The 19,507-nt window shown below is 52.2% G+C and overlaps 1 protein-coding gene across 1 annotated transcript; it reads left to right on the top strand.

Moving 5' to 3' along the window:
• The first annotated feature begins 4,649 nt into the window (after positions 1–4,649).
• Positions 4,650–19,086, top strand: IL37 (interleukin 37). Its single transcript, XM_070428323.1, has 6 exons — positions 4,650–4,769; positions 13,800–13,929; positions 15,074–15,136; positions 17,994–18,140; positions 18,459–18,598; positions 18,841–19,086. Exons 1-6 carry the CDS (start codon positions 4,650–4,652, stop codon positions 19,084–19,086), a joined length of 846 nt encoding a protein of 281 aa, XP_070284424.1.
• The last annotated feature ends 421 nt before the right edge of the window (positions 19,087–19,507 follow it).

The raw sequence follows: 19,507 nt of genomic DNA, 5'->3' as shown, positions 1-19,507 counted from the left end.
TGGGGGGATGGCTCATCCCAGTCAGAGGTAGGGACAGGCCTGTACCACCTGCCTCTCTCTACTCCTTGGTGCCTGCTTCTCCCCAGGCCCTGCACCTGCCCAGGGTTCAGATGCCCTCATTCCCTGACTCATGGCTCAGCTTCTTAACTTGTCTCCAGCTCAGCCCTTCTCTGCCCACATGGAGCTTTCACACTGCTACGAAAGGGAGCCTCCTACCAGGACCACCTTGGGACAGCCTCTCCTGCCTGGAGGGCACATGTGGCTGCTGGGCCAGCTCCTCGGCCTCACCTCCAGTCCAACCTGCGCTGAGGCCATCCCCAGGACAGGCAGCGTCTCCTCAGCCCCTGGCCTGGTTTTTGCTACTTTCTCTGCTGGAAAAGCCCTCTTCTCTGCACCCCTTGCCTGGCACTCCTGAGACTGTGAGCATCATGCGGGTACCACCATGGCAGTGACTCCCCAGGTGGCTCCCGCACCGGCTTCGTGCCTGGCACACACTACATAGAGATGAATGAACTGTGAGCTGCCCGAGGAGATCCAGGTGGCCCAGCGTGTACATGGTCATAAGCACTCTCCTCTCCAGCAGGTGGGGTTCAGGGAGGGTTTTTGCAGGTCTTTGCCCAGTTGTCAGACACCCAGCAGCCACAGAGCCTCAGCACAGCCATGGTGACTGTCTCCATCACTTTCTGAGCTGCTGATCTCCGGGGTCCTGGAGCTTTTCTCTTCTTTCTGCTCTTTCCACACCCAGGGAAGCCCAGGCCTGGGCCCCAGGCAGTAGGCACAGCTTGTGTCTGCCTGGCTCCTGCTAGTCAGAGCCTGGCTGCTGGTCCCAATTCTCGCCCTCCCCCCATCTCCCCTCCCCCCTCCCCTCCCCCGCCCCCGAGGTGATTTCCCAGGTTAATGACCAGACTCAGGTTTCCAGTAAATGACCATAGGTCCTAGTTATCCAGGTAAAATAAGGCTATTGCAGAGAATTGAAAAATGTGGAAAAATGAAAGAAAAGCATTATTAACCGCACCTTTCAAAAGCAACCACTGCTGCCCTAGCCGGTTTGGCTCAGTGGATAGAGTGTTGGCCTGAGGACCGAAGGGTCCCAGGTTCGATTCTGGTCAGGGGTACATGCCTGCAAACATGCCCGGGTTGTGGGTTTGATCCCCAGTGGGGGGTGTGCAGGAGGCAGCCGACCGGTGATTCTCTCTCATCGTGGATGTTTCTATCGCTCCCTTCCTCTCTGAAATCAATAAAGGTATATTAAAAAAAACAACACAAATGTATTATTCCACCTCCATGCAGTAAAAAGTATACTTGTACAATGTTTTTTATGTTTTTTTTTTTTTTTTTTTACAAAAGCAATCACGCTAACATGTTTTTTCCCTGCGGTGTTACAAAGTGCCCCTCAGTGCGGTTTCACTTTCTGCATCTTCAGTTGCCCACGCTCAACTGCGGTTTGAAAATATTAAATGGAAAATTTCAGAAATAACTCGTACGTTTGAAACTGCATGCCATTCTGCGTGGTGTGAGGAAATCCTGCTCCGTCCCACCCAGGATGTGGGTCATCCCTTGGTCCCGCTTCTCCATGCTGCACACGCTCACCGCCCGTTAGTCACTTACACTCATCTCCATGAGCTCATGGACATCCCCGTATGCAGTGCTTGCGTTCGCCACCCCTGTTTTCTTAGTAAGGGCCCTAAAGCCATTTACATAACTTTCATTACAGTGTAATGTTGTAACTGTTCTAGTTTAGCATTGGTTAGTGCTGTCCTTAATTTATGAATTAATTTCGCCATAGGTATGCATTATAGGAGGAAGCAGTATAGATAGGGTTTGGTACTATGGTGGCTTCAGGTGTCCACTGGGGGTCCTGGAAAGTCCCCCTCCACAGGTAAGGGGGGACTACCATACCTCTTCCTTATAGCCATTTTTTATAGGAATTTCCAGACCATAGTCATGTTTGAGTTTCTTAAGTGAAAACAATATTCAAAAAAAGGGAAAAAAAAGAATCTTCATTGAGCTCTGGAAACCAGGGCAAGCATATCTACATAGCCAGGGAGCCACAGGGAGCCTTCAGTGTGGGGCACGGCTACAGTGTTTTGGCCAGGTCCAAGCCTTGGACTAATGAAAGGACAGGGTCCTCTCATTGCCACGTGCAAGTCCCAGCTGGAGGGCAGGGCCCTCTCAGCACAATCATAGCCAACGGCTGTGGGTGTAAGCTTGAACCTTTGGTCCGAACACGTAGCCCCACGTGCCTTGTGATAGAGTTCGGGTGCATGTAGTTAAGTGAGGTTGAAGCTCACGAGAATGCTGTAAACAACTTGATCACGCCCCTACTTTGCCTCGTGGCATCTGCTTTAAAATAAAGACACGGCTTGTGGGCGCCGGCGCTGTCTCCTCATCAGGGAGCAGCATCCCACCGAGACCCAGCTTTCATTCTCTTATCTGTCTTTCCTTAATCCTTTCACCCCCCCGCCCCCACTCAGTTTACCTTTGGCCGCAACACTTCAGTATTCTTTCGTTTAACAAATATTATTGGGCATCTACTGTGTGCCCCTGGGTGGCAATATGGACGAGATGCCTGCTCACATAAAGCTGTGTTTTCATAGTAGAGAAAGCAAGGGGCCGGCTCAGTTACCATAACAAATGATGAAAATATTCAGAGAGTGACATGTTCAATGAGGACAATGAACTAGGTGATGTGGGGTGGGCGGCAGGTCCGCAACCTGGAGAGGTTGGTTAGGGATGGTGACGAAGGGTGCCTGTGAGAAGGAGCCAGGGAAGGTCTGGGAGGAGCCTCCCCTCTGGCAGTGGACCCTCCAGGTCTGAAGGGACAAAGGAGGCCCGTGCAGCACAGCGTGTGAGTCAGAGCAGGAGTGGGGTGCACAAGGTGGAGCCTATCAACCTCGGTGAGGAGTTTGGATTTTGTTTTAAGGGAGACAGGAAACCATTGGAGGGTTTTTTGTGTGTTTATTTTTTAACTGAAGAAAGCTGCACAATGCTTGCTTTCTTCATATTTCTTTTTAAAAAAAGTATATATTTTTATTGATTTCTGAGAGAAAGGGAGAGGGAGATGGAAACATCAGTGATGAGAGAGAATCCTTGATCGGCTGCCTCCTGCATACCCCACACTGGGGATCGAGCCTGTGACCCAGGCATGTGCCCTGTCCGGGTATCGAACCATGATCTCCTGATTCATAGGTCGATGTTCAATCACTGAGCCAATACAGCCGGGCAGGAAATTAATGGAGAGTTTTAAGCAGGGAGTGACAGGATCTAATTTACATCGTAGGAGGATCATCTTATTCGGGGCAGGTCCAGAGGAAGAAGATGCCTTGGGGCTGGGTGGTAACCATGGGGACAGAGAGAAGTGGACAGGCTTGGAATACACCTCAGAGGTAAAGCCACAGGGACAGGTTCATAGCCTGTGGGAGGGATGGCAGGTCAGGGTGCAGATCCTGAGGGGAACACGGGGAGGAAACAGGTTTAGGTGACAGGGAATCAAGAGCTTGGTTTTGGCCATTTGCAGTTTGGGGCCAGGTGTCAATGTCAAGTTGGTAGTTGAATAACCCAGTCTGATTCCATGGGAGAAGTGAGGGTGAAAGATATAAAAATGAGAGTCATTGGCTAAGAGATGGAACTGGGTATAATGTCCTGAGTATGTCGGCTCCTAGTCACCAGCTTCGGGCAGTGAGAGCATGACCAAATCCTGCCAACCATGGGGACTTCCAGGAGGGCAGGGTGGAGTTCTGCTTGCAGGCTGGGTCCTCCTACTCATGAGGGGGTGTGGCTTGACTACGAAGCCACTGGTACTGCTCCCACATCTTCCTCATCCCCCCTCTTTAGCTCGCATGTTTTCCAGAAGCTCCCACACTCTACCAGCTGCCACGCCCAACTGGGCTGCAGGGCCCAGACCCAGTGCCCAGTGGTCCTCATTTCCATATGGTCTCTATAGTTGCCACATCCTGCTGTTGCCCTCTGTCTTTTATGACTGACTGAATAAAACTCCCATATTGATATTACGTGGCATCCTTCCCAGTCCTTATGAGGCCCTTCATCTCAAGAAATGCAAGAGTTTTTATGTCATTTGATCTTCATTTTGAAGACGGGAAATTGAGGGCCAGAGAAGAGAAGTGACTTGGCCAGGGTTACAAAAAGGAATCAGCAGGAACTGTCAGTTCCCGGAGGCCAGGGACCATTTAGTGCTGTATCTTGATCATTATTTACACATGCGAGTTCCAAGAGCAAAAGGGGCCTTTTAAAATGAGAATGATATGGGCTTTTAAAACACTTTTTAATGAGAAATAATTCTAGATTTGCAGGAAAGTGCAAAGGAAGGTACAGGGAGGTCCTGAGCATCCTTCCCTCGGGGTGTTTTGTTAGACTCTCAATGTTTAGTCTTTAAAGACCCTACCTTGTAGAGCATATCCTTTCTCAAGGATGCGTACCTTGCTAATTGTATCTAGAGGTTAATTTTAGTTCCAGCTGGTATGACAATAAAAGCCAAAGGAGGCAGGCGAACAGGGCTACTTGGCGGCAACACCCAAGCAGTGCCTTAGCCCCCTCTTTCCCAGAAACATGTGTTAGAGTCATCCATTCATCTGTTGTTCAGGGTCTGCCGGTCAGCCCTGGTAACTTTCTTCATCAGCACCACCATCATCATGTCACCATCCATCGTCATCACTACCACCTTCATCATCATCATCTTCACCATCCTCACTGTCGTCCTCATCAGAACACCTGTGGACTCCCCACATGCCTCAGGCCCTGTTCTCTGTGCTGTACCTCTGATTTTAGCAGCTGCCAGAGTTGGCCAATATGATCTTACTTTACAACAGGAGGAATTGGGATGAGCAAAGCTGAGGTGAGCCAGGTCACAAAGCTGGGAGAGACGGAGCCAGGATTCAAAACCAGTCTCTCTGCTGTGTCAGGGTTCCTGGTCTTTGCACCCTGAGAACCTCTCTAACCCCACAGTGGATTTTTGATGGATTTTTATAAATAAACTGCATCTACTAAACAAGAATTAATGTTTTAAACCACGTACTAAAGCCATTCAATGGTCAATTACAACTTTTGCTCAGTACAAGATTATCAAATCACAGCACAGAATTGAGGTAATTCCATCTACTAATAAAAGCAGACAGACCCAAATTCCTGGGTTAATTGGGAAGGCCTTCATGTGGTTCAATATGTATTTCTTTTCTGAATTTTTGAAATACTGAGAAGAGCTCATGACTCCTTCACCTCATAGCTCCTACCTTGGTGCATGTCAGGCCCAAGCACAATTCACGGATCAAAGAGGAAAAGAATAAGAAAAACCTGTTTTTTCTGTCTGTTCTTCAGGTGAGAATGGGGTGGAGTTGGGATGGAATGGCCACTGCGTGAGGGACAGAACAGAGTCGCAGGGATGGTCTGGGCTGATTAAGGATCAGAAGTCAGCTCAAAATGTCAACTTTCCAGGGAAGGCATTCAGAGTGGAAGAATGCCCAGGGCATGCCCAAAAGCTTCATCTTGTAGGTAGACCTTCATGAGCAATCTGTCTTATTCACCATCAGGAAACTGGGTTTATGGATGCCTGGGGAGGGGGTGGGGATGAAGGAAGGGGTGCTGTGAGCTCGCTGTGCCTCTGGGGCAGTGGCCCTTCTCCTCTCCCATGGAAGGGAAGTGTGAAGATCAAAGGCCCACAGATGAGGTACTTGAGCCCTGACCTGCCAGGCCCCCATGGGGTCGTCATTACTCTACCTTTACTGCTGCTCATTCTAACATTAACAATAGAAATAATTATGACCCCAAAGGAGCCCCCCAGCCCCTCTTTGGTTAGTTAAAAACCATGTCTTCTTCAGAGCTTAGTTCAAGAGTCCCGTCCTCAGGGAAGCCCTCCCTGCCCTGACTCACAGCCCTGCTGCGGTTCATGCCCATGTTCCAGGCGACATTTCCTTTCTTGGTTGCAGCAGAATGCTGGCTGGGGTCTGGATTTGGGGCTACGCTACACACTGTTAGTACAGTTGCTGGAGCCCAGTCACCCCAACTAGCTCTCAGCTGTGTCATGCATGTTACTGTGTTTCAAAGAAAACACATCAGGAAGAGGTGGTGTTCCTCCAAGTGCGATCTGGAACCACCTGCACCAGAATTGCTTGGGTAGCTTCGTAGAAATGCACGTTCTGGGCTTAACCCTGGATCTGCTCAACCAGAATCTCCAAGATATGATCTGAGAATTTGCATTCATTGTTATTGTTTTTAAAAAGTTGAATAGGTAACACAGCCACATGCTCCAAGCCCCAAACTCTAAGAAGACATTCAGATTTTATAAAAAAACATCTGCCCAATGAGATGAATACATCTGCCTTCATGGACGTGTATGGAATACCATACATACTGTCTGTGGAATACATGTCAAACATTTGCCTACAGACACTGGTGGGAGGTGGGAGGTTGCAAGAGAGACAGACGGCCAGGAGATGTTAGCTAATGACAATAATTATGGGATTGCAGCCATCTCTTCATTGGCTTCTAAAGCTTTTATAGCAAACATGACATCCCGTCATTTTTCCACCTTCTGACTCTGTCCTGATCTGGATTCTGTCCTGCTCACTGTTCTGTGGCCCCTTAGGAGTTCCTGGTCTTCTGAGGCCCCTGCCGCCTGCTGATGGCCTCTCAGATGCTGGACGATGGCCAGCTGGACGTGTGACATCGTCTGACCCAGATTCCTTGTCCCTCCCACCTGCTGTCTGGGTGGGACTGGTTCCCGTCTTACCTGCCGATCGCTCACAGACACACTGCTTCTCCTGCTCCCTCAGGCCTGTGCTCCGGACACCGACAGAATGTCACCTGGGCGTCTACTGCGGGTCAGTTTCCCAGCACTGCCCAGCCCTGGGCGTGGCTAGTTCCGGAATGGACAGTGCGCCCTGCTGCCATCCTGCCGTGCACGACTGGGCAGATCTGAGAGGGGAAGCCTCTGTGTGATGCAGGGTGGAGGAGTCAGCCTCCAGCTCTTGATCTTGGGGCTGCAGAACTTACGCTCAGTTGGGCTTCCCATCACTCCCCCGACTGGGGCCAGGCCTCGGACTAGCTGCCCCGCTGAGCATTGTGTCTGCCCAGCAGGTGTCCTCCAGGACTGTGGGCCCTCGCCGTGTGGACACCCCGTGTCCTTCCAGGAGGAGCATGCACCCAGATGTGAGGCTTCATGACCCCCAGTCAGCAAGGAGGGAAGAGCCATAGACTGAGAGGGCGCCCCCCGCCATAGCCCTCTGTTTAGGTACGTGACCTAAACACTGAAAGCCGTGGGACTTTGGTTGTCATCAGAACCGGATCCATATGACCAGCACGTAGCAGCATCTCACCTCGCGAGCGGAGGCCTGAGCCGGCTCTCACTGTGTCCGTCACCCTGCAGTTTAGTGAAAGGCTTGCGACCTGCCTTCTTAGCCCCCTGGGCTCTGGAGTTAAGCAGACGTGAGCACAAACCTGCGCCCTCTCACACAAGGCGGACCCCATTTCATCGCACTTCACAGACGTTGTGTCTGTACAATTGAAGGCAAGACCCGCCACCAGCAGACGATCACCACGGCTTCCTTGCGATGCTCACTTTATTGTGGTGGTTGGTGACCAAACTCGCACCTGCAGGATCCCCGAGGTCTGCCTGCGTCAGTGTGGGACCCAGAGCACCTTCTAAATTCTTCCCCCTCCGTTTCCTCCACCATGAAATGAGGATGGTCGCAGGGCTGACCAAATAGGGTTGTTGGAAGAATTTAAAAAGTTATTTAGTGAACAGTATTTAGCAAGGTGCCTGGACCATGGAGAAAAGACCAATAAATTGTTTATTATTATTGTTGTAGTTTTTCTTCTTAAGTCTCTGTCCTGTGCCCTCTCCTGGGGCAGCACTGGGACATGTCCTGGCACTGGCCGGGCCAATGGAGGGGCAGTGGCAGGTGCAAGGTGGAGGCAGGAAGCACAGGAGGCCGCATCCTGAGACCAGCTGGCCCTGCAGGCCCATCAGAAAGTGGCAGGCCTTGAGCCTGGCCTTCGAAGAACCTCCCTGAATGGGCAGGAGCAGCCACAGCAGTGGCCAGGGCACTTCCCAGGGCAGGGCTCCTGAGAGGGTGTTCAGGCCAGCCCTGCCCGCAGACGCCCTCCCCACTGGGCCTCTGACAGCGAAGGCGGCCCGCCCTCTGCGGGGCTCAGGCACTTGATGGGTGGAGTGGGAGCCCACAGTGGGCCAATGGGTGGTGGTTGTGAAATGTCAGACATGGTGATACAGTAACCACTGTGCCTAGTGATTCTACCGTGTAACTATCTGTGACAGTAATTACACCCAGAGATGAACTCGGAGGCTCACTCTCCTCCCATCAATAAAACTGTCTGTCTCCTCCCGCCCTGGGAACAGGGACTCTTCTGTGACACTGGCTCTCTGCCGCCTCCTCCCTGGAGCACTGCTCAGCCCCTCTGCATGGAGGCTTCCCCCCTGGGCGGTCACAGTCTCTGCAGGCACACCTGTGGCACAGGGCTGGTGTCCCTGTCTCATCTCCCTACAGCACTGGAAGGTCCTGCGTGCAGGTACCTGTCTGACCTGGCACAGTCCTCCTGGGCCCCAGCCTAGTGCCCCGAGGGTCATGGACACTTGGAGCTTATGGCTGGGATGACATCCTAAGACATTGTATAGTGACAGAGTTTAAAAATGTACTTGTAGTCGGGGTGAGGTGCCTTTGGAAATCTCAGGAAGAGAAATTTGTGAACATTCTCTTCAGAGTGTCCCCCGTCTCTGTTAATACTCACAGCCTATGGCACGTTTGCAGGTGGGACCCCTCAGTGGGGCAGGGGCCTCAGAATGTCGCAGAGCGGCAGCGAGGATGGCTGGAATCCCCGGGCCCGCAGCTGTGCAGCTGGCCACTTCTCAGTTCTTGGGAAATGATGGCAGATGTCCCAGCAGCTTCTGCTCCCTGATTGTGGGGCTGGTCCGAAGTGGACCCTTGTAATTCTGCGCATTTGCATTTGGCCCAACGCCCAGGAAACCTGGTATGTACATGAACCCGGTGTTCATTTACACTGAGCGCTGTCTGTGCTGTACACACACCGAGGAAAGGAAGGCTGCCTCCAAAACATACACATAAAAACATGCACACACTGCCTGGCGAGTGTGGCTCAGTGGTTGAGCGTTGACCCATGAACCAGGAGGTCAAGGTTTGATTCCCAGTCAGGACACATGCCCACCCAGACTGTAGGCTTGATCCCCAGTGTGGGGTGTGCAGGAGACACCGATCAATGATTCTCTCTCATCATTGATGTCTCTATCTCTCTCTCCCTCTCCCTTCCTCTCTGAAATCAATAAAAATATATTAAAAAAACATGCACACACCAATAAAACATACACACACAGCACACACACAAAATACCCACAGCATAGACAATGCACATATAACATATACACAAAACACATTCAACCACAAAACACACAGCACACAATAATATATACACACAAAATACAACACACATACACATAAAAGACGTAAACACTTTATGAAAACATACATGTACACAAAGTATATATACGTAAAGCATGTAAACATCCCCATACACACAGAAAAAAATACATGCATCAAATACACACACAAGCAGAAAAATATAGCATGTCAAAAAGTCTGAATGGTGATGGCTCTGTAAGGAGTGATTAGGTAAGCGAAAAAAGATTTCTTAAATTAGATTCCTTAAAAGTCATTGTAAGTCCTGGCCAGCTACCTCAGTTGGTTAGAATGTTGTCCCAATAAGTTAAGGTTTCCGGTTCGATCCCTGGTTGGGGCACATAAAAGAATCAACCAATGAATACATAAATAAGGAACAACAAATCTCTCTCTCTCTCTCTCTCTCTCTCTCTCTCACTCTCTCTTTAAAATCAATCAATAAAAAAATTTTAAATTCATTGTGTGATGCAAAATTTTTAAAAGTATATAAGGAAGATATGTATATGCTTTGATCCAGCAATTACACTTCTAGGAATTTATCCCAGGAACATAATCAGTGATGTATGCAAAGGCTTAAGTCCAAGCATATTTAGCATGGCATTGTATATAAGAGTGTAAAAATGAAGACCTGATGTTCAACACTGGGGATTAGTTTAATAATGTTTATTCACAAATGACCCTTGTCCTCTTCCTCAACCTCCAACAAATAAAAACGCAAATGAGCAAACAGAGAGCATCCTGTTGTGCATCAACGGGGATCAGATTGCCAGGTTCATTGAGGTTGTGTCGAGGGCACTACAGGGACTTTGCAGTATGTGCTCCACACCCACGACATCACACCCCCTTGCCGAGGTGACCTCCCTCTGGAGCCCAGGGCAGGGTCTCTACAGGTCTATTTCCTGCAGAACCTACAGGGCTCCTCCCACCCCATCTCCTCCTGGGCCCTGGGAACAGGAGCGCCTGCCTGGGAGACAGTTTAGTGACGGTCTTGACTTTGCTTTTACTTCACCTTTTCCTTCACCGTCTGGTCCCCATCCCAAAGGTTTATGAAGAAATTCTCCAAAGATCTCTTTCTTAGGAATTTAACAGACAAAATAGGGATTTTAATTCCAGCTCTCAAGGGAATAACCTTTTTCCAGGCCTTTAGATGAAGAATGAAGTAACTTGCAGCTATAAAAAATCCTGTTTCAGCAAAGCATTGATCACATGAAACAACCCGAGGTATCATATTGAGTAGAAAAAGCAAGATGCATTGTAGGAAAGGCGTGTTACAAAAGGATCTACAGAACACTTTTCTGCCTGCATGTATGTAGATGTGTGCATGGAAAACCATAGAAGGAGAGACCATTTAAGGGACGGAGCCACCACACGCTCACAAAGGCCTGCGCTCTAGTCCTGTGCTGCTGGTGGTGGTGCCCAGAAGCTGTGACCTTACTTGGTTGTGTGGACTTTCACCTGAATTGACTGGCTGGTTTTGGTGTTGTGAATGGACAGGAGCAAATACAATGCAGAGCACACGGGAACACCCGGTGGGCTGTAGAGAGAAGCTGGTCTTTGGGGAGCTTTGCATGTCCCCGTTGAAGGAAAGGTGGAGGGAGATGTCCGTGACGTCCTGGAGTGCATCTGGAGGAGAGATGCCAGCAGGGCCTTTTATTCGGGGACATGGGCATTGCACCGGGACTGGGGCAAAGATCCCACGTGAGGGCGGGACTTCTTGGAGCACCTGCCACTGCCTGACCACCTTGCGTCTGCCTTTCTTTCCCTCAGGTCTCTTCCCCACCCCTTTGTTGTTGGCGTACATGGGCAGCCACCCTGTCTGTCTCGAGCACCTTGAAATGTGCTGAAGGGAGGTGGCCCGGTCCTTGGCAGAGTGACATGACCCATAGGAATTTTGCTAATGTGCACACATTGCAAAATGGCAGGCGATGACGACTGATAACCTAAGATGCTGTTATCATTGGCTAAAGGAATGCTGTCGTGGCTTTTATATATATACTCCCCAACATTATTCATAAGAAGGGTAAGGCCTGGTTCCTCCAGGTCAGAGATTTCGAAGACAAAGACCAGAGGCCCAAGGGCCCAAGACAGAGCCACAGATCGCGGGGATCCCTGGCCCAGGTAGGTGGTCCTCACCCCCCACACAAGAGGCCAACAGACACAATGGGTAACCAGACGCCCTCCCTGCCCCTCCGCTGTTTCAGCCCAACAGCCACGCGCTGTCTCCTAGGATGGCTTCCCCACTGAGCAGGGCCTTGTTGCAGGGCCAGGCCCACACGGAGCTTAGGACACCTTAGGGAGACGCTGGGACCTGGTCTGAAGGCTGAACTGATTTCAAAGTCTGGGAAGTACTGGGCTTCAGAAAGAGATATTGGGCCCCCATATTTTGAGCGTCCCTAGGTGGGAAGCGATGGATCTCAAGTGCCTAATGCCCTGCTTCTTTAGGGAGCCTTGTGGACCCCACTTGCACTGATGCTGATGTAGGTGGCCCCCATAAGCAGCTCCCAGGGACACCCGGGGGCCTCCCTCTTGGGCGTCACCCTGTTCTCCCCCAGGAGCACATATTTGGGCACCCACATTTCTGCCAGACACCTCTTGTCTGGTGGCCCGTGGCTGCCAAATTCTCTGCCTTCTTCTCTGTGTCCCTTACTTACCCCCCAAACTGCAAAGGTAATTGTGCTTTGTGGGTTCAGGGGATGCAGACAAAAACCAAATATAAAATCAAATAGTGGTACCTGTGCATCTGTGAAAAATCCTCCAGGTCTCCCTATCCCAGGGCCACAGGGACCATCCCCGCCTTTCCCCACAGTCCTGGCTGCCGGGCCCTGGAGCCCTTCCTTTTCATGTTTACTTTTTGTGAAACCGTTTACTTCCCTTTGTCACACGCTTAAGCCTTTCTTGGAGGTTTGGTTTTCTACATAAATTGACCATCAACAATGTTTTAAAAGTATTTTTTTTATTGATTTTGAGAGAGAGAGGAAAGGAGAGGGAGAGAGAGAAACATCGATAGGCCCGCCTCCTACCAGGGATCAAGCCCACAACCTGGGCATGTGCCCTGATTGGGAATTGAACTGGCAACCTTCTGGTGCATGGAAGGACACCCAGCCCACGGAACCACACTGGTCAGGCCCCACCTGCAATCTTAAAAGTGGTATGGCCCTTGAGAAATCTCTCGAGGTTTTCTTCTTGAAAACTTTTCATCTTGAAGGTTTTCAAGAATAAGAATTCTTGCCTCTGCCCTCACAGTGTTGTCCTGAGCTGATGCTGGGAAAGATTCTGAGTGAACTGAGTGAGAAGTGAGGCATGATATTGGGGGAAGGGGTCCCTTGTGTCAGCCTTCTTAACACAGCAGGAGCTGAGCCTCCTGGGAGAGTTTGGAGGCTCCGTTTTCCATGACAAGAGGCTGCAAAGAAACTGCCTTTCTTTGCAAAGATTAGACTGCAAGGAGGTTCGGTGTGTGTGTGTGTGATTTTTTTCCTATAAAGATTGGGACAGTCAGCATTATAGGCTTTACTATCTCTCCTTGAATATTCATCTCTGCTGTGTAGCTGGAGAGCAGCCACAGATGACATATAGATGGCTGTGTTCCAATAAAACTTTATTTAAAAAACAAGAGTGGACCTTGGCTGGGATGGTTAGAGTGCCATCCAATATGCCAAGATTGCAGGGTAGATCCCCAATCAGGGCACTTACAAGAATCAACCAATGAATGTATAAGTGGAACAACAACTCGATGTTTCTATCTCTCCCTTCCTCTCTCGCTCTCTCTCTCTCTCAAATCAATAAATAAATTTTAAAAAAATTATCCTGACAGGTTTGGCTCAGTGGATAGAGCATCGGCCTGTGGACTGAAGGGTCCCAGGTTGGCTTCCAGTCAAGGGCATGTACCTTGGTTTCGGGCACATCCCCAGTGTGGGGTGTGCAGGAGGCAGCTGATCGATGTTTCTCTCTCATTGATGTTTCTAACTCTCTATCCCTCTCCCTTCCTGTCTGTAAAACATCAATAAAATATATTTTAAAATTTTTAAAAAAACAAAAACAAAAACAGGAGTGGGATGACTTGGCCTGTGGGCTATAGTTTGCCAGCCCTGGGATTAGAGCAGTGCAGTTTGAACTTTCTATGTCATTTTTATAAAATGTTGCCAAGATCCATAAAAGATCCACAGGTTGGAAAGAGTCACTTTGTAGGGGCAGAAAGCGAAGGAGCGCTGGAGGGAAGAGCATGCTCGCCCAGCACGGCCGCCCTGATGCAGCCAACAGTTCGGGGCAGAGAGGGCAGCCGGCAGCCGGCGGCACACCCAGGGCATCGGCAAGCTGTCCTGGCCAGACGGGGCCGTGACAGTGTCCTTCCTGTTCCCTCAGGTCCTGCCCTTCATCCCAGGCTCCGGGCGTCATTTCATCACCCTGACGATGTCCTTTCAGGAGGAGAGCGCAGGAGTGCAGGTGGACTCTGCAGATGGGGGAGGGGCCGGAGCCCAGGGCAGCGCAGAAGGTGAGGTGCTTGTGAAGATTCCTCCCCACCCCCCGCACCCCCCTCTCCCAGAGGAGCCTGCACAGGCGCCTGCCTCCAGGACCCTGCATGGGGATGGAGCATTGGGAATCTCCCTGGTAGATGAATCCGAGAACAGAAATCCTCAAGGGGAAATGAAGCTTAATCTCAGGTGACCTGGGCAGCCGATGGCGGATAAATGGGTCAACTTTACCAGCGGCTGGGGCGTGAGGTCCTGACTTCCCATCAGATGGTTTTGAACCCTCCACTCGCACCTCGTGCCCCTGCCTGCCCAGCCCAGCCCAGCCGAGGAGGGGCCTGCGTCTCGGTGGGCAGTGACCCAGTGCTTCTGAGCCCTCCCAGGAAGAAGCACTGGGCACTGGCTCAAGTGAGACATTGAAAGCAAAACGCTGACCCACATGGCTGTCCAGTGTGCGAGTGTGAGGGGAAGGGCCTGGGACACGCCAGAGGCCACGTCTGGAGCTGTGGACTCACACGTGGCCGTCACAGTTCGAAGCTAAAATCAGGACGTTGGTCTGACAACTGTGGGTCCACTAAGGGTAACCACAGGGAGGTGGGGACCCGCCCGCTCCTGGAGCAGGGCTGCGGGTGGCTCCTGGGCAGGCCCTGGACCGGGAACTTGGACCGGCGACACTGAGCCGTGTCCTGGCGCTGCCTCTGTCGTCAGTGCCCTCTGCTTCTCGGAAGCCGGGGCTGTCCGAGCCGGGGACACGTGGGGTCCCGTGGGGACACGCAGCTCCGGGTGGTGTGAGGCCGCAGCGGTGGCCCAGCGGTGGCCCAGCGGTGGCAGAGCCGGGCTGGCAGGTCCTGCTCTCAGAGCACAGACTGGCTCTTCTCCCGAAGCTGGTGAGCCCTGCGTCTGGTTCCCCCCGGGCGGGTGCTCCTCAGTCTTGGGTGGAGGGTGAGGGATGCTCTGCCCTGAGCTGTGCACGTGCGATGGCGGGCTCTGCACTCAGCTCCAGTTCACCTCCGCTCCCCAGCATTTTTGACCAGAAAAGTTATTTTTAATGTCACCACTGCCTCTCTTCTTAGTGCTTCTGAAAACACACACAAACAGGTAAGGCATTAAATGGGCCCTGGTGCTCCTGGTCCCTGAAACACCCAACCTCACTGTCTCTCATTCCAGACCCAGCCCAAGGCGCCCTGGAGCCTGGCCTGAGCTCCCCCTCCCTCAGCTTGGCCACGGCAGGTACGGCCTGGGGCCTGGACAGGGTGGGGTGGGGACGGTACCTCAGGGCCCTCTCAGGGGAGGGGGAGAACCAGAGACGGGGACACCTACGGGTGCGGGGTGGGGCTGACGCTTCTCCTTTGTAGAAGCACCTCTTAGCAGGACCAACAGGAAAGATGGGCTTTGGTTTCTGCAGAGAGAGAGGTCACACATACCCCCGAGGGGCTCAGGAGAAACAAGCCTTTGAGCCTGGGAACCATCCAGCTTCCTCTGCCTGTTGCTGGCAACCGTGACTTCCCCACAGCGCCCGTGAAAACCAGGAACTGGGCCGGAGGGGCGTGGGGGCCCACACCATGGGTGCCCCAGGCCCACTGAGCTAGAACCCGTCCCACAGTAACCCAGGAGAAATGCTAGCATCACCACGTTCCAGGTGCAGACACTGAGGGGGAGGGGGGCTCCCTGCCCAGGTGCACAGGGTGTAAGCGACAGATGCTGGGATCGGAGGAACTACAACATCTGTCTGCCCAGTCAGGTTTCAGGCTCCCGCCCCCTCACCCCCTGCCCAGGGCAGAGTCAGGAGCCCGTGGCCTGAGTCCCAGCTCCACCGCAAGCCATGGGTGCACACCGAGCCTCGGTTCCTCCTGGGGAAAGGGCAGTGAGCCCCACAGGAGACGAGGTGCACACGGTGCCAGGATGGCCCCGCGTCCCTGGGAGCCACACTGCGGCTGCCTCAGGGTTTGGTTGGGTTGGCCCTGTGGGTGGAGGCTTCTGCTTCTGCTCCGCACTGTGCCCGTCTGGTGCCCCCGCCCACCCGGGGGCAGAGGTGCTCAGTGTGTGGTCCCGGGACCAGCAGCAGCAGCTCCTCCTGGAAATCTGGGGAATGAAGAGTCTCTGGCTCCACATAGACTCTCGCATTAGAAACTCGGGGTCTGAGGCTCAGGAGGCTGTTTGTGCAGACATCAGGTGACTGGTGCACAGCAGTGGGGGCCACTGCTTCCAGGGAAAACACCAGCCCCTGGAACACGAAGCTGGACCAAGGCCTCTGGAAGGACAACAGCAGGATGGATTGGGGTCAGGAAAGGTGCGAGAGAGGACATGCACAGGCCTGAGCGGAGATGGGGGCCCAAGTCAGGCTGTGACAGGAGGGAACAGAAGTAAGAGGACAGATTTAGGAAATACAGGGTGCCCCAAAAATGTACGCACACTTTAGCAGGTGATAGTTCATTTTGAAAATGAAATCTATCACTGCCTTTATTATTATTCAAAGTGTGTGCATGCATTTGTTGGGGTTACCCTATATTTCAGAGTTAAAAAGCACGATGTTAGTGCTAGAAATGCAACTTACATAGCTTGCCTGGGTGTCAGTCTGGACCAATTGAATCAGAATCTCAGGGTGTGAGGCCCAGGCACCCATGGTCTTAAAACATCACCCACCAGGTGGTCCAACATGCAGCCAGGTGGCGCTCAGACCAGCAGCAGTGCCAGCCCTGGGGCTGATGGGAAGGCAGAGTTGTAGGTGAGAAGTTGGAAGGTATAGAGTTTATCTGGTTTCATGATTCTGAATCAACCTGCATCAGTCCCATGAACTCAGAATGTCTGGGCTGGGCCCAGAAAGCTCCTGGGAGATTCTAGTGTAAGCCAGGCTGTGATCCCCGGACCTCACGTGACCCCATGTCATTGCAGTTACTTAGGGTCTGGCCTGGGCCACCTATCCTGTCATAAGCACCCTTGGGGCACTAGGCTGGGGCCCAGGAGGACTGTGCCAGGTCAGACAGGTACCTGCACGCAGGACCTTCTCGTGCTGTAGGGAGACGAGACAGGGACACCAGCCCTGTGCCACAGGTGTGCCTGCAGAGGACTGTGACCGCCCAGGGGAGAAGCCTCCACCCAGAAGGGCTGAGCAGTGCTCCAGGGAGGAGGCGGCAGAGAGCCAGTGTCACAGAAGAGTCCCTGTTCCCAGGGCGGGAGGAGACAGACAGTCTTACTGATGGGAGGAGAGTGAGCCTCCGAGTTCATCTCTGGGTGTAATTACTGTCACAGATAGTTACACGGTAGAATCACTCGGTGCAGTGGTTACTGTATCACCATGTCTGACATTTCACAACCACCACCCATTGGACCACTGTGGGCTCCCACTCCACCCATCAAGTGCCTGAGCCCCGGAGAGGGCGGGCCGCCTTCGCTGTCAGAGGCCCAGTGGGGAGGGTGTCTGCGGGCAGGGCTGGCCTGAATGCCCTCTCAGGAGCCCTCCTTGGGAAGTGCCCTGGCCACTGCTGCGGCTGGTCCTGCCCATTCAGGGAGGTTCTTCGAAGGCCAGGCTCAAGGCATGCTGCTTTCTGACGAGCCTGCAGGGCCAGCTGGTCTCAGGATGCGGCCTCCTGTGCTTCCTGCCTCCACCTTGCACCTGCCACTGCCCCTCCATTGGCCTGTCCAGTGCCAGGATGGGTTTCCCTCAGGCACTGCTGGGAGCAGCAGAGCGGTTAAGAAGAATAACGATGAACATAGTAATGATTAACAGCTCAGACACCTGGCTAAGTGTCGTTCATTTGAGTAAGCGTTTTAATCCTGTCAACACCCCTGCGAGGTAGGTGCTGTTCTTACCCCCATTCTACACACGAGGACATGAGGTTTGGAGAGAATAGTGACGTCTGTTATGTTCTAGAGCAGTAAGTCACAGAGCTTGGGTTGAACCCACGTGTCAAAATTGGGAACCCACGTGCTCACACATGTGCTGAATCGCTGGTCTGGAGCAAGGCAGGGAGCCTGGCGTGGGGAGGTCTTCAGTGGGCTGATGTCCGAGCCCACAGGCAGGAGGAGGGCTGGGCTGGGACCCTCCTGTGGCCTAAGAAGGATTGAGTTTTCCATTTTCAATGTGAAGTGTTGACATCTGGTTATATTCATGCAGATCCAAAAGTGAAGAACCCAGAACCACAGAAATTCAGCTTTTACGACGCGGACCACAAAGTATTGGTGCTGAACGGTGGGACCCTCATAGCAGTTCACAAAAAAACCTCCACAAGCCCAGGTGACTCTCTCTCTCTCTCTCTCTCTCTCTCTCTCTCTCTCCTGTTTTCTGTCCCCCAAGTCCTTCCAACTGGGGCTCTGCTCAGGCTGTAGGACACCTCCAGCTCCAGCAGGGGGCAGGCAGTGGGTGGAGCAGCCCCGGGGGCTGCTGGGAATGCAGTGTGGAGTGGAGGGTCTGAGGGCACAAGATCTGAGGGGAGTCTCTCTGGTCTGTGGGGGAGGAGGAGGCTTGCACCCGAGGGAAGGAGCCTGCAGCCCCACAGACAGAAGGCTCATCCTGCTCTGAGGACCACCCTGCTTTCTGTGACTCTTTCCCCAGAGACCTTCTACGTCTTAGCCTCTCGCCTGAGCTCAGCGGGTGACAAGGGAAACCCCGTTTTCCTGGCCGTCTCAGGAGGAAAGCTGTGTCTTTACTGTGAGATGGACAAGAAGAAAGGCCGGCCCACCCTCCAGCTGAAGGTGAGCGCTCATTCCCACCCAGCGTCCTGTCCTCTCAGCCACCCCAAAGGGGAAGGCCAGGCCGGCAGTGCCCCTCGCTCCCCGCTATGCCTCTCCCCTGGGCCGGGGCCACAGGGAACCCCCCCCCCCCCCCCCCCCCCCCGCCCTCGGGAAAGCCGGCTAGAGAGCTGCTGGCCCTCCTTGGCTCTGAGCTCCAAGAGCCCATGGGGCTGTGCTGCTGACCACTCCCTTCTACCTCACAGAAGAAGGACATCTCCCAGCTGCCTACCTCAGACACAAAAGATTCGAAGGGCTTCACCTTCTACAGGAAGAAGAAGGGGTGCTGGAACACACTGGAGTCGGCGGCCCACCAGGGCTGGTTCATCAGCACCTGCCATTCGAATGAACATGTCAGAATGACAGACAAGCCTGGGAGACAGGAGCTCACCGACTTTACATTTATGCCAGTCAGCAAAGCTCACACAAGCCCCAGTGAGGTCAGCGAGTAGGACACAAATCTGATAACTTTCTAGTTTTGCGTTAGACTGCTCAGAAAATAAAGACATAATACCGGAAAATTAAATGCTTCACTTTAAGGAGATGGTAGGCCTTTACTGCTTCACACAGTCAGATCTTCATAATTTTTGTCAGCTGCATTTTAAAGAACATTTCCAAGTAAGTTGCACTGAAAACCCACAAAAATTAAGCATGTGGTGAAAAAAATGTACTAGTATGCATTCTATGCATTTACTGCTAAATACTTTCATGTAGTCTATAAAGATCTGAGTATGTTACAAAATAAATGTGTCAGTCATATAAAAACAAACTATTAAAAACTAATTTGCTGAAGGTACTAAGCCCCAAAGTTTACTTTAATGAATCAGCTAAATTTGATTTTGTCAAACTATTTTTTGCATTTACTTCACTATG

This window comes from Myotis yumanensis, unplaced genomic scaffold (genome assembly GCF_028538775.1).
Source record: "Myotis yumanensis isolate MYYU_CA2020_CCGP unplaced genomic scaffold, mMyoYum1.0.hap1 SCAF_11, whole genome shotgun sequence".
In the NCBI taxonomy this organism is placed as follows: domain Eukaryota; kingdom Metazoa; phylum Chordata; class Mammalia; order Chiroptera; family Vespertilionidae; genus Myotis; species Myotis yumanensis.
The sequence above is the reverse complement of the archived record's forward strand: the minus strand, read 5'-3'. Positions and strand labels throughout refer to the sequence as shown.